General features: G+C 42.7%; 1 protein-coding gene across 1 annotated transcript; it reads left to right on the plus strand.

Annotated features, from left to right (window-relative positions):
- Positions 1-12,660: 12,660 nt before the first annotated feature.
- On the plus strand, positions 12,661-13,035 carry LOC147959253 (uncharacterized). The gene has a single exon (XM_087532572.1). The coding sequence runs from the start codon at positions 12,661-12,663 to the stop codon at positions 13,033-13,035; it is 375 nt and encodes a 124-aa protein (XP_087388698.1).
- The last annotated feature ends 3,113 nt before the right edge of the window (positions 13,036-16,148 follow it).

Here is a 16,148-nt window from a genome sequence, read left to right on the forward strand (position 1 = left end):
GGTTCAGATCCCACTCGCCCAGGCTGAGTGGAAGAGCGCGAATACCAAAGACAACAAAACACCTAGTGGGTGTACAGATTTGACGCAAACAAGACTGGGTGTACAGACTTGACGCAAACAATAAGAGATTGTATGAAAGAAAATATTTCGGGTAGCATATCCTAATAGAACAAGGTCAGTCGAAAGTTTACTTACCTGGACATTGGCCCGGAGAGCAGCGCTGGCGTCGTAAGCAGCCTGGCTATTCTCGTGCACCGTCTTCATCCGCTCCATCATCACGTTAGCCTGACGGATGGCTTCCGCAGCTGCGTCCGACTAGTTTTCCGAAACATGGTAGTTGGTGAAGAAGGGGGCAGACGACCCAGGTGCAGCACCTTGGAGCTCCGAAGCGTGAGGTTGGACGACTGAAGGGAACACTGGTTCAATCGACGGTGCAGGGCGCTCACTCGACAATGGTACAGCGAAAGTTATAGAGGCCCCGCATGCGTCTTCAGATTGCCGGGTGGTTGGTGTGGTCATCGGTCCCTGCTGAGACGTCTTGCCAGCTGCTACTTTTTTGTTCTTTCTGGGCCTAGGGGCCACATCTTCATCATCATCTGGAAGATCGATGACGTTGGGTGGAGCTGCAGAGAAATCAGTCGACCCCAAGTGAATCGCTGGAATTTAATCGACCAAGTAATCAAGAACAAGATCATAAGAGTTTTTACCTGGGTTGGAGGTAACCGTGTCTTCCATCTCCTCATCTCGATATTGGTAGGAAGAAGTTCCAGATGTAGCAGCACTGCAAATGTCAACATTCAGTCGGTTATGTTCTGTTGCTCGAGTCGACCAAAAGAACAGATCAGATGATTACCCGGAGATGGTGGGGACGGTCACTTTGATTCTGGGCAAAGCCTTCGGTGGTTTAGAAGAGGTGTCTTTCAATGCTTTTGGCGCAGGAGGCGGCACAATCTTGGGCTGTTTCGATATCTTCTCAGTTGGCGCTAGCGAAGACGTCCGAGGGTGCTTCGAAGATGGCCCAGTCGGTGCAGCCGCCAGGACCGGGGTGCTTGCCGGGTCTTGAGCGTGCTTGGATCTTCTCTCTCTGCAAGGAGGCGAGTCGACCTCCTCGTCATCACTCGAGTCGTCTCTCTCCTCGTCCTCCTCCGCATCTGAGTGCCACTCGCCGCTCTTGCCCCCGCTCGCCCCTTCCTCGACGTCTTGCTCCTGCACTCCAATGGGCATCGAGTACATATCAATAAGAGCCTGAAAAGACAATGAAAAAAAGAAACACAGTCGACCGTCAACAAGGTGTTACATAGTGAATCGAGAAGATACTTGACAAAGCAGAATCATACCTGTTCCGGCTGGCGCGAATGGTCGAATGGAATCAACCTCCTAGACCCCCAGGGATTATCTTTGTTGCCGGTGATTCCTCTCAGCCACTTCTCCACCGTGTCTTCACTAACGTCCTCTGGGTGGATCCGAGTGGAGTCCTCGAGTCCCAAGTACATCCACATCGAATGGTCACGGGCTTGAAGTGGTTGGATGCGTCGACTGAGAAAAACCTCCAGCAGGTCCATTCCAGTCACCCCGTCACGGACAAGTTGGACGACCCACTCGACCAACGCCTTCACCTACGCCTTCTCTTTCGGGATCACCCTCAAGGAGGAGGGCTTCTCCACTCGAGCCAAGGAAAAGGGGGGAAGTCCAGTCGACTGACCCGGGGTCGGCTGGTCCTTACAGTAAAACCAGGTCGACTGCCAGCCCCGGATCGAGTCAGGAAGGATCATAGCTGGGAAGGTGCTCTTATTCCTCATTTGGATTCCAAGGCCCCCACACATATGAATCACGTGCGTCCTCTCGTCACTCGGGTTGGCTTTCTTGATCAACTGGGAGCGGCAGGTGAATATGTGCTTGAATAGACCCCAGTGCGGTCGACAACCCAAGAAATTTTCGCACATAGACACAAAGGCAGCAATATACACTATGGTGTTTGGAGTGAAGTGGTGGAGTTGAGCCCCGAAGAAGTTCAAAAAGCCATGAAAAAAGGATGGGGAGGCAAAGAGAACCCGCGGTCGACATGGGTGGCAAGGAGAACACACTCACCCTCCAGCGGCCGCGGCTCGGTCTCGTTCCCCGGGAGCCGCGCCAATTCGTGAGGGATCAATCCTCCCTCAACCAGGTCATCGAGGTCGTCCTGGCTGATCGTCGAGCGGATCCAATCGCCCTAGATCCAGCCCGGCGGCAGGCCGGACCTTGACGAGGATCCGCCCTGGCTGGTCCTCTTTCCTTTTGCCTTCGCGGCCGCCTTCTTCGCGCACTCCAACGCCACCGTCTTCTCCTTTCCCATGGCGGCGGATCGAATCCGAGCGAGGCTACGACGCCGAAAGCGGAAGCGGGCACAGCAGAGAAATCTGAGGAAGAAGAAAGAGAATGAGGGTGCACTGTTCAAAAGCCCGGTCCGGTGCCTTTTATAAGGTCAATTCCGAGTGTCTGACTTGTAGGCCCAGACGATCTAAACAAATCCCGCAACAGTCGTGCACGCGATACGTGGTGAAAAAGGTGGCGCAGGAATCGAGGTGACCTGCCTAATCCGTCCCGATTACCATGGCCTCGCCCGTCTGGCGCGCTTCCCGAAATTCGAACCCCGTGAAATCCGCAGACAGCAGAACAACCTGTCAGACGGAAGACATCCTCCGCATCATCATTCGGAACTCTACCGTAAAAGTTCACTCGAGAAAAACTAAGAATGGACCAAGGTGACTAAAAAAGAAGTTGGTGTCATCCCCTCAGTTCATTGATCCAGAGCAAGATATACTCATAGCACGAAAAATGAGTCGGAAGTGTTCTCAACTCCTTCCTCACTCAGACCCTGATCCATTCGGGGGCTAATGATGAAGCTATGTACCAAGGGTAGGGTCATGGATCTGTTCAAGATACCCTCCCCAAGGACATCCCTAAAGTTACTAGGAGCATTCAAAGAAAATTCATCATCCACTCGACCATGAAGTTATGTTCCACTCAAAAATCCTGAAGACACTCGACTGTACTGATAATCACTCGACTACCAGAAGATCTAGAGCCTCTCACTCTGCAATGGTCGGGAATTAAGTCATAGCTTTAATGGTCATTATGTATATTTATTGCAGACGTTACCAGTAACGCCCCCATCTTTATGTACCTTAAATCCTCTGTGACGTGGGCTGGCTGGGGTCCTGGCGCACTCTATATAAGCCACCCCCTCCACAGGCAAAAGGGTTCGCACTTTTCTGAAACACACACGCATATAATCCAGTCGTCCACCTCCGGGCTCCGAGACATAGGGTTGTTACTTCCTCCGAGAAGGGCCTAAACTCGTAAAACCCCTACCTACAACTCCTCCATAGCTAAGATCTTGCCTCTACATTCCTACCCCCCATTCTACTGTCTGACTTAGAACCACGACAATGGCCACGAGGCAGGGGGCACGCCTACCCCCTTGGGCGCCCCCCTCGTGGCTCCACCGACCTACTTCTTCCTCCTATATATACTCATATACCCCGAAAACAACCAGCAGCACCACAAAACCCTATTTCCACCGCCGCAACCTTCTGTACCCAAGAGATCCCATCTTAGGGCCTTTTCCGGAGCTCCGCCGAAGGGGGCATCGATCACGGAGGGCCTCTACATCAACTCCATGGCCCCTCTGATGATGTGTAAGTGGTTTACTTCAGACCTTCGGGTCCATAATTATTAGCTAGATACTTCTTCTCTCTCTTTGGATCTCAATACAAAGTTCTCCTCGATCTTCTTGAAGATCTATTCGATGTAACTCTTTTTGCGGTGTGCTTGTCGAGATCCGATGAATTGTGGGTTTATAATCAAGATTATCTTTGAACAATATTTGAATCTCCTCTGAAGTCTTTTATGTATGATTTTTTATCTTTGCAAGTCTCTTCGAATTATCAGTTTGGTTTGGCCTACTAGATTAATCTTTCTTGCAATGGGAGAAGTGCTTAGCTTTGGGTTCAATCTTGCGTTGATCGATCCCAGTGATAGAAAGGGAAACGACACATATTGTATTGTTGCCATCAAGGATAAAAAGATGGGGTTTATATCATATTGCTTGAGTTTATCCCTGTACATCATGTCATCTTACCTAATGCGTTAATCTGTTCTTATGAACTTAATACTCTAGATGCATGCTGGATAGCGGTCGATGTGTGGAGTAATAGTAGTAGATGCAGGCAGGAGTCGGTCTACTTGTCACGAACGTGATGCCTATATACATGATCATGCCTAGATATTCTCATAATTATTTGCTTTTCTATCAATTGCTCGGCAGTAATTTGTTCACCCACCGTAATACTTATGCTATCTTGAGAGAAGCCACTAGTGAAACCTATGGCCCCCGGGTCTATTCTCCATTATATTAATCTCCCGTCAACAAGTTATTTCTATTACCATTTATTTTGCTATCTTTACTTTTAATCTTTATTATAAAAATACCAAAAATATTATCTTATCATCTCTATGAGATCTCACTCTCGTAAGTGACCGTGAAGGGATTGACAACCCCTTTATCGCATTGGTTGCGAGGTTCTTATTTGTTTGTGTAGGTACGAGGGACTTGCGTGTGGCCTCCTACTGGATTGATACCTTGGTTTTCAAAAACTAAGGGAAATACTTACGCTACTTTGCTGCATCACCCTGTCCTCTTCAAGGGAAAACCAACGCATTGCTCAAGAGGTAGCAAGAAGGATTTCTGGCGCCGTTGCCGGGGAGTATACGCACAAGTCAAGACATACCAAGTACCCATCACAAACTCTTATCCCTTGCATTACATTATTTGCCATTTGCCTCTCATTTTCCTCTCCCCCACTTCACCCTTGCCGATTTATTTGCCCTCTTTTTCCGTTCGCTTTTTCTTTCGCTTACTTCTTGTTCGCTTGTGTGTTGGATTGCTTGCTTGTCACGATGGCTCAAGATAATACTAAATTGTGTGACTTTGCCAATACCAACAACAATGATTTTCTTAGCACTCCGATTGCACCTCTTACCGATACTGAATCTTGTGAAATTAATGCCACTTTGTTGAATCTTGTCATGAAAGATCTGTTTTTCGGCCTTCCTAGTGAAGATGCCGCTACCCATCTAAACAACTTTGTTGATTTGTGTGATATGCAAAAGAAGAAAGATGTGGATAATGATATTGTTAAATTGAAGCTATTCCCGTTTTCTCTTAGAGATCATCCTAAAACTTGGTTTTCGTCTTTGCCTAAAAATAGTATTGATTCATGGAATAAGTGCGAAGATGCTTTTATCTCTAAGTATTTTCCTCCCGCTAAGATCATAACTCTTAGAAACGATATTACGAATTTTAAGCAACTTGATCATGAACATGTTGCACAAGCTTGGGAGAGGATGAAATTAATGATACGCAATTGCCCTACTCATGGTTTGAATTTTTGGATGATTATACAAAAAAATTATGCCAGATTGAATTTTGCTTCTAGAAATCTTTTAGATTCGGCCGCAGGAGGCACTTTTATGGAAATCACTTTAGGAGAAGCTACTAAACTCCTAGATAATATTATGTTTAATTATTCTCAATGGCGCACTGAAAGATCTACTAGTAAAAAGGTGCTTGCAATTGAAGAGATTAATGATTTGAGTGGAAATATGGATGAACTTATGAAATTGTTTGCTAATAAGAGTGTTTCTTCCGATCCTAATGATATGCCTTTATCTACTTTGATTGAGAATAATAATGAATCTATGGATGTGAATTTTGTTGGTAGGAACAATTTTGGTAACAACGCTTATAGAGGAAATTTTAATCCTAGGCCGTATCCTAGTAATTCCTCTAATAATTATGGTAATTCCCACAACAACTCTTATGGAAATTTTAATAATATGCCTTCTGATTTTGAATCTAAAATTAAAGAATTTATTAGTTCGCAAAAGAGTTTCAATGCTTTGATTGAAGAAAAATTGTCTAAGATTGATGAGTTGGCTAGAAACGTGGATAGAATTTCTCTTGATGTTGATTCTTTGAAACTTAGATCTATTCCACCTAAGCATGATATCAATGAGTCTCTCAAAGCTATGAGAATTTCCATTGATGAGTGCAAAGAAAGAACCGCTAGGTTGCGTGCTAAAAAAGATTGCTTTGTGAAAGCGTTTTCTTCTAGTTTCCATGATAATAATGATGAAGATCTAAAAGTTATTGATGTGTATCCTATTAAATCTTTGTTTTGTAATATGAATCTTTATAATTATGGGACTGGAGATGAGTCAACTTTAGTTAGAAGGCGTCCCAATGATTCAGAGTTTTTAGATCTTGATGCAAAATTTGGTAAAAGTGGGATGGAAGAGGTCAAAACTTTAGATAGCAATGAACCCACTATTTTGGATTTCAAGGAATTTAATTATGATAATTGTTCTTTAATAGATTGTATTTCCTTGTTGCAATCCGTGCTAAATTCTCCGCATGCTTATAGTCAAAATAAGGCTTTTACTAAACATATCGTTGATGCTTTAATGCAATCTTATGAAGAAAAACTTGAATTGGGAGTTTCTATCCCTAGAGAACTTTCTGATGAGTGGGAACCTAATATTAAAATTAAAATTAAATATCATGAATTCTATGCTTTGTGTGATTTGGGTGCTAGTGTTTCCACGATTCCTAAAACCTTATGTGATTTGCTAGGTTTCCGTGAATCTGATGATTGTTCTTTAAACTTGTATCTTACGGATTCCACCATTAAGAAACCTATGGGAAGAATTAATGTTGTTCTTATTGTTGCAAATAGGAATTATGTTCCTGTAGATTTCATTGTCCTTGATATAGATTGCAATCCTTCATGTCCTATTATTCTTGGTAGACCTTTCCTTAGAACGATTGGTGCAATAATTGATATGAAAAAAGGGAATATTAGATTCCAATTTCCGTTAAGGAAAGTCATGGAACACTTTCCTAGAAAGAAAATTAAATTACCTTATGAATCTATTATGAGAGCTACATATGGATTGCATACCAAAGATGGCAATACCTAGATATATCCTTACTTTTATGCCTAGCTAGGGGCGTTAAACGATGGCGCTTATTGGGAGGCAATCCAATTTTATTTTTGTTCCTTGCTTTTTGATTCTGTTTAGTAATAAATAATTTATCTATCCTCTGTTTATATGTGGTTTTATGATTTTAATTAGTGTTTGTGCCAAGTAGAACCTTTGGGAAGACTTGGGGAAAGTCTTTGCGATCTTGCTGTAAAAAACAGAAACTTTAGCGCTCACGAGATTTGCTCCCATGTTTTACTGGAGAGTGATATTTAGTTAATTATTTTTGAAGATTATTAATAGATAAATTCCTCACGTCCAACAATTTATTTTAGAATTTTTGGAGTTCCATATGTTTGCGTTTGATACAGATTACTACAGACTGTTCTGTTTTTGACAGATTCTGTTTTTCGTGTGTTGTTTGCTTATTTTGATGAATCTATGGCTAGTAATGGAGTTTACGAACCATAGAAAAGTTGGAATACATTAGGTTTAACACAAATATAAATAAATAATGAGTTCATTAAAGTACCTTGAAGTGGTGTTTTGTTTTCTTTCACTGACGGAGCTCATGAGATTTTTTTGTTTAAGTTTTGTGTTGTGAAGTTTTCAAGTTTTGGGTAAAGATTTGATGGATTATGGAACAAGGAGTGGAAAGAGCCTAAGCTTGGGGATTCCCAAGGCACCCCAAGGTAAAATTCAAGGACAACCAAAAGCCTAAGCTTGGGGATGCCCCGGAAGGCATCCCCTCTTTCGTCTTCGTCCATCGGTAACTTTACTTGGAGCTATATTTTTATTCACCACATGATATGTGTTTTGCTTGGAGCTTCTTGTATAATTTGAGTCTTTGATTTTTAGTTTACCACAATCATACTTGTTGTACATACCTATTGATAGAGAGACACATGAATCGGAATTCATTAGAATACTCTATGTGCTTCACTTATATCTTTTGAGTTAGATAATTTTGCTCTAGTGCTTCGCATATATCTTTTAGAGCACGGTGGTGGTTTTATTTTATAGAAATTATTGATCTCTCATGCTTAACTTATATTATTTTGAGAGTCCTTTAGAACAGCATGGTAATTTGCTTTGGTTATAAAATTAGTCCTAATATGATAGGCATCCAAGATAAAAACCTGGAAGTGCATTAAATACTAAGATAAGTTTGATACTTGATAGTTGTTTTGAGATATAAAGGTGGTAATATTAGAGGTGTGCTAGTTGAGTAATTGTGAAATTGAGAAATACTTGTGTTGAAGTTTTCAAGTCCCGTAGCATGCATGTATGGTAAATGTTGTGTGACAAATTTGAAGCATGAGGTGTTTTTTGATTGCTTTCCTTATGAGTGGCGGTCGGGGACGAGCGATGGTCTTTTCCTACCAATCTACCCCCCTAGGAGCATGCGCGTAGTGCTTGGTTTTGATGACTTGTAATTTTTTGCAATAATTATGTGAGTTCTTTATGACTAATGTTGAGTCCATGGATTATACGCACTCTCACCCTTCCATCATTGCTAGCCTCTTTGGTACCGTGCATTGCCCTTTCTCACCTTGAGAGTTGGTGCAAACTTCGCCGGTGCATCCAAACCCCGTGATATGATACGCTCTATCACACATAAGCCTCCTTATATCTTCCTCAAAACAGCCACCATACCTACCTATTATGGCATTTCCATAGCCATTCCGAGATATACTGCCATGCAACTTTCCACCATTCCATTTATTATGACACGTATCATCATTGTCATATTGCCTTGCATGATCATGTAGTTGACATCGTATTTGTGGCAAAGCCACCATGCTTAATTTTTCATACATGTCACTCTTGATTCATCGCATATCCCGGTACACCGCCGGAGGCATTCACATAGAGTCATATTTTGTTCTAAGTATCGAGTTGTAATTCTTGAGTTGTAAGTAAATAAAAGTGTGATGATCATCATTAGAGCATTGCCCTTGTGAGTAAAGGATGATGGAGACTATGGTTCCCCCACAAGTCGGGATGAGACTCCGGACGAATAAAAAAAAGAGGCCAAAAAAAGAGAAGGCCCAAATAAAAAAATGAGAGAAAAAGAGAGAAGGGACAATGTTACTATCCTTTTTCCACACTTGTGCTTCAAAGTAGCACTATGATGTTCATGATAGAGAGTCTCTTATTTTGTCACTTTCATATAATAGTGGGAATTTTTCATTATAGAACTTGGCTTCTATATTCCAATGATGGGCTTCCTCAAATGCCCTAGGTCTTCATGAGCGAGCAAGTTGGATGCACACCCACTTAGTTTCTTTGATGAGCTTTCATATATTTATAGCTCTAGTGCATCCATTGCATGGCAATCCCTACTCCTTGCATTGACATCAATTGATGGGCATCTCCATAGCACATTGATTAGCCGCGTTAATGTGAGACTTTCTCCTTTTTTGTCTTCTCACACAACCTCAATCATTATATTCTATTCCACCCATAGTGTTATGTCCATGGCTCGCGCTCATATATTGCATACAAGTTGAAAGAGTTTGAAAAGGCTAAGTATGAAACAATTGCTTGGCTTGTCATCGGGTTTGTGCATGATGAGAGCATTTTGTGTGACGAAAATGAAGCATGGCCAAACTATATGATTTTGTAGGTATAATCTTTCTTTGGCTATGTTATTTTGATAAGACATAATTGCTTGGTTAGCATGCTTGAAGTATTATTATTTTTATGTCAACATTAAACTTTTATCTTGAATCTTTCGGATCTGAACATTCATGCCACAATAAAGAAAATTACATTGAAGAATATGCCAGAAAGCATTCCACATCAAAAAAAAATTGTTTTTTATCATTTACCTACTTGACGACGAGCGGGAAGTAAGCTTGGGGATGCTTGATACGTATGTATCTATACTTTTTTATTGTTCAATGCTATTATATATTCTATTTTGGATGTTTAATGGGCTTTATTATACACTTTTATATTATTTTTGGGACTAACCTATTAAGCCAAGGCCCAGTGTAAATTGTTGTTTTTTGCCTATTTCAGTGTTTCACAGGAAAGGAATATCAAACGGAATACAAACGGAATGAAACCTTCGGGAGAGTTATTTTTGGAACAAACGTGATCCAAAGGACTTGGAGTGGATGTCAAGCAACCAACGAGGTGGCCATGAGGCAGGGGGCGCACCTACCCCCCTGGGCGCCCCCCCCCCCCTCGTGGCTCCATCGACCTACTTCTTCCTCCTATATATACTCATATACCCCGAAAACAACCAGGAGCACCATAAAACCCTATTTCCACCGCCGCAACCTTCTGTACCCAAGAGATCCCATCTTAGGGCCTTTTCCGGAGCTCCGCCGAAGGGGGCATCGATCACGGAGGGCCTCTACATCAACTCCATGGCCCCTCTGATGATGTGTAAGTGGTTTACTTCAGACCTTCGGGTCCATAATTATTAGCTAGATACTTCTTCTCTCTCTTTGGATCTCAATACAAAGTTCTCCTCGATCTTCTTGAAGATCTATTCGATGTAACTCTTTTTGCGGTGTGCTTGTCGAGATCCGATGAATTGTGGGTTTATGATCAAGATTATCTTTGAACAATATTTGAATCTCCTCTGAATTCTTTTATGTATGATTTTTTATCTTTGCAAGTCTCTTCGAATTATCAGTTTGGTTTGGCCTACTAGATTGATCTTTCTTGCAATGGGAGAAGTGCTTAGCTTTGGGTTCAATCTTGCGTTGTTCGATCCCAGTGACAAAAAGGGAAACGACACGTATTGTATTGTTGCCATCGAGGATAAAAGATGGGGTTTATATCATATTGATTGAGTTTATCCCTGTACATCATGTCATCTTACCTAATGCGTTACTCTGTTCTTATGAACTTAATACTCTAAATGCATGCTGGATAGTGGTCGATGTGTGGAGTAATAGTAGTAGATGCAGGCAGGAGTCGGTCTACTTGTCACGGACGTGATGCCTATATACATGATCATGCCTAGATATTCTCATAATTATTTTCTTTTCTATCAATTGCTCGGCAGTAATTTGTTCACCCATCATAATACTTATGCTATCTTGAGAGAAGCCACTAGTCAAACCTATGGCCCCCGGGTCTATTCTCCATTATATTAATCTCCCGTCAACAAGTTATTTCTATTACCGTTTATTTTGCTATCTTTACTTTTAATCTTTATTATAAAAATACCAAAAATATTATCTTATCATCTCTATCATATCTCACTCTCGTAAGTGACCGTGAAGGGATTGACAACCCCTTTATCACGTTGGTTGCGAGGTTCTTATTTGTTTGTGTAGGTACGAGGGACTTGCGTGTGGCCTCCTACTGGATTGATACCATGGTTATCAAAAACTGAGGGAATTACTTATGCTACTTTGCTGCATCACCCTTTCCTCTTCAAGGGAAAACCAATGCAATGCTCAAGAGGTAACACCCAATAAGGCCCATTGACTCCCCGGGGGGTTCCGGTAACCCCCCCCCCCCCCCCCCCCCCCGGTACTCTGGTAAATGCTCAAACTCATCCGGAACCATTTCAATGTCCAAACATAGCCTTCCAATATATCGATCTTTATGTCTCGACCATTTCGAGACTCCTCGTCATTTCCGTGATCAGATCCAGAACTCTGAACTACCTTCGGTACATCAAAACACATAATCCCATAATACCGATCGTCATCGAACGTTAAACGTGCGGACCCTACGGGTTCGAGAACTATGTAGACATGACCGAGACTCACTTCCAGTCAATAACTAATAGCGGAACCTAGATGCTCATATTGGTTCCTACATATTCTACGAAGATCTTTATCGGTCAAACCGCATAACAACATACATTGTTCCCTTTGTCATCGGTATGTTACTTGCCCGAGATTCGATCGTCGGTATCTCAATACCTAATTCAATCTCGTTACCGGCAAGTCTCTTTCCTCGTTCCGTAATGCAATATCCTGCAACTAACTTATTATTCACATTGCTTGCAAGGCTTATAGTGATGTGCATTACCGAGCGGGCCCAAAGATACCTCTCCGACAATCGGAGAGACAAATCCTAATCTTGATCTATGCCAACTCAACAGACACCATCAGAGACACCTGAGGAACATGTATAAATTATGGAGAAAGCAATATCAATAAACTAAACGATCATAGTGCTAAGCTAACGGATGGGTCAAGTCAATCACATCATTCTCTAATGATGTGATCATGTTCATCAAATGACAAGTCATGTCTATGGTTAGGAAACTTAACCATCTTTGATTAACGAGCTAGTCAAGTAGAGGCATACTAGTGACACTCTATTTGTCTATGTATTCACACATGTACTAAGTTTCTGGTTAATACAATTCTAGCATGAATAATAAACATTTATCATGATATAAGGAAATATAAATAACAACTTTATTATTGCCTCTAGGCATATTTCCTTCAACATGTCCTCGTCGAGCTCGCGCCTGACACCGACGTTCATTGCCAATGGCGCACCTTATTCCACGCCGCCTGTCGCAAGTACGCCTTCCTCGATCACCTCGACGTCGACGCCCCCGCTGCACCGACACCGGAGTGGTCTCTCCTCGACGCCACCGTCATCTCTTAAATCTATGTGTCTGTCTCGCTCAACATCCTCGATGCCTTCATGGCGTCCGGTGACGATCCTCTCGTCATCGACCTCTGGGCCAGCATCAACGGTCTCTTCAATGACCATAGGATCAATGGCCAGCTCCACCTCTCGGTCGAGCTCGGCGATGTCAAGATGGGAGAGATGAGCATGGCCGACTATCTTCAGAAGGTCAAGTCTCTCTCCGATGGGCTTGCGAATCTTGGAGCCCTCGTTAATGACGCAGAGATGGTGGTCCATTGCCTCAACGGCCTCTCCGAGCAATACGAGTCCACCGCCGACTTGATCTCCCTCATGCCCAGGATGTCCTTTGCACAGTGTCGCTCTTTGCTCGCGCTCCAGGACATGAAGCGCAAAAATCGCCGCGCCCGTAACGCGGACACGACCCTCTAAACCAACGTCGCCATCCCTAGCAAGGGCACTGGAAAAGGGAAGAAAAAGAAGGCTGCCGCTGGAGTCACCAAAGAGGTCTCGCCGATCCAACCGCCCGCGACCCCGCCGTCCGCCACTCCTTCCTGGCCCTCCCCGCGGCACCCCTGGAACAGCGCCATCTAGATGTGGCCCTATGGCCAGGGGGGCTGCTCGGTCGTGCGCCGTCTGCCTACGCCCTGCCTCCCAGCTACGTGCAGAGGCACACCCCGTCACCGCATGCTTTCTAAGCCCAGAGCCCGTATGGCGTCGCCCCCTATGGTTACGGCTATGCCCCTGCACAGCCCACCTACGGACTCGCCGTCCCGGCTCTATCATCACCGGCACCGTCAAAGGCCTCGTGGGATCAGGCTGCGTTGATTGATGACCCACAAGTGTAGGGGATCTATCGTAGCCTTTTCTATAAGTAAGAGTGTCGAACCCAACGAGGAGCAGAAGGAAATGATAAGCAGTTTTCAGCAAGGTATTCTCTACAAGCACTGAAATTATCGGTAACAGATAATTTTGTGATAAAGTAATTTGTAACGGGTAACAAGTAATAAAAGTAAATAAGGTGCAGCAATATGGCCCAATCCTTTTTGTAGCAAAGGACAAGCTTGGACAAACTCTTATATAAAGGAAAGCGCTCCCAAGGACACATTGGAATTATCGTCAAGCTAGTTTTCATCACGCTCATATGATTCGCGTTCGGTACTTTGATAATTTGATATGTGGGTGGACCGGTGCTTGGGTACTATCCTTCCTTGGACAAGCATCCCACTTATTACTAACCCCTATTGCAAGCATCCGCAACTACAACAGAAGTATTAAGGTAAACCTAACCATAGCATGAAACATATGGATCCAAATCAGCCCCTTATGAAGCAACGCATAAACTAGAGTTTAAGCTTATGTCACTCGAGCAACCCATCATCTACTTATTACTTCCCAATGCCTTCCTCTAGGCCTAAACAATGGTGAAGTGTCATGTAGTCGATGTTCACATGACACCACTAGAGGAAAGACAACATACATCTCATCAAAATATCGAACGAATACCAAATTCACATGACTACTTATAGCAAGACTTTTCCCATGTCCTCAGGAACAAACGTAACTACTCACAAATCATATTCATGTTCATAATCAAAGGGGTATTAATATGCATAATGGATCTGAACATATGATCTTCCACCAAGTAAACCAACTAGCATCAACTATAAGGAGTAATCAACACTACTAGCAACCCACAGGTACCAATCTGAGGTTTGGATACAAAGATTAGATACAAGAGATGAACTAGGGTTTGAGAGGAGATGGTGCTGGTGAAGATGTTGATGGAGATTGACCCCCTCCTGATGAGAGGATCGTTGGTGATGACGATGGTGATGATTTCCCCCTCCCGGAGGGAAGTTTCCCCAGCCGAACAGCTCCGTCGGAGCCCTAGATTGGTTCTGCCAAGGTTCCGCCTCGTGGCGATGGAGTTTTGTCCTGAAAGCTTGCTTATGATTTTTTTTCTGGATGAAAGACTCCATATAGCCAAAGATGGGCATTAGAGGGCCACCAGGGGGCCCACAAGGTAGGGGGCGTGCCCAGGGGGTAGGGCGCGCCCCCACCCTCATGGACGGTGGGGGTCCCCCTCTGGTACTTCTTTCACCTGATATTTTTATATATATTCTGAAAATAATTCCCGTGGAGTTTCAGGACTTTTGGAGATGTGCATAATAGGTCTCTAATATTTTCTCCTTTTCCAACCCAGAATTCCAGCTGCCGGCATTCCCCCTCTTCATGGAAACCTTGTAAAATAAGAGATAAAGGCATAAGTATTGTGACATAATGTGTAATAATAGCCCATAATGCAATAAATATCGATATAAAAGCATGATGCAAAATGGACATATCAACTCCCCTAAGCTTAGACCTCGCTTGTCCTCAAGCGAAAGCCAAAATCGAAAAATATGTCCACATGTTTAGAGATAGAGGTATCGATAAAACAAAATATGGACATGAGGGCATCATGATCATTCTTAGAACAGCAACATATATATATATATTGTCATATGATCTCTTATGCTATAGTAACAATTCATTCACATACTCAAGTATGAATCAGAAACTTCATTGAAAACTAACAAACTATAATCTCAATCATTGAAGCAATTGCAATTTATCATAACATGGAAAAGAGTCAATATAAGAGCTTCTCAGCAAGTCCACATACTCAACCATCATTTAGTCTTTCACAATTGCTAACACTCACATGATATTTATGGGTATGAAGTTTTAGTCGGACACAGAGAAAGATAGGGGCTTATAGTTTTGTCTCCCAACCTTTTACCTCAAGGGTAGTGTCAACAATAATAGTTCATGAAAACTCACATCCAATTAGCTATATATATCAGGATCTTTCCAACACATTGTGCTTGCCAAAGGATAAAATGTAAAAAGGAAAGGTGAAGATCACCGTGACTCTTATATGAAGTATTAGACAAGAATAAAAGATAGGCCCTTCGTAGAGGGAAGCAGAGGTTGTCACATGCTTTATTGGTTGGATGCACAAAATCTTAATGCGAAAGAACGTCACTTTATATTGCCACTTGTGATATGGACCTTTATTATGCAGTCTGTCGCTTTTATTTCTTCCACATCACAAGATCGTATAAAGCTTATTTTCTCCATACTAATAATCACACATATTTAGAGAGCAATTTTTATTGCTTGGAACGATGACAACTTACTTGAAGGATCTTACTCAATCCCTAGGTAGATATGGTGGACTCTCATGGCAAAACTGGGTTTAAGGGTATTTGGAAGCACAAGTAGTATATCTACTTGGTGCATGGAATTTGGCTAGCATCAGAGGGAAAGGCAAGCTCAACATGTTGGATGATCCATGACAATGTAATTTATCTTAGATGCAGGAAAACATAACCCATTATGTTGTCTTCCTTGTCCAACATCAACTCTTTAGCATGTCATATTTTAATGAGTGCTCACAATCATAAAAGATGTCCAAGATAGTATATTTATATGTGAAAACCTCTCTTTCTTTATTACTTCCTATTAATTGCAATGATGACCAAAACTATGTTTGTCAA

This window comes from Triticum urartu, chromosome 7A, assembly GCF_056163025.1.
Source record: "Triticum urartu cultivar PI428250 chromosome 7A, HENAU_Tu73, whole genome shotgun sequence".
Classification (NCBI taxonomy): Eukaryota; Viridiplantae; Streptophyta; class Magnoliopsida; order Poales; family Poaceae; genus Triticum; species Triticum urartu.

What these genes read in the sequence shown, in the direction of transcription:
- LOC147959253 (XM_087532572.1), top strand. Translation starts at nt 12,661, where the DNA reads ATGGCGTCCGGTGACGATCCTCTCGTCATCGACCTCTGGGCCAGCATC.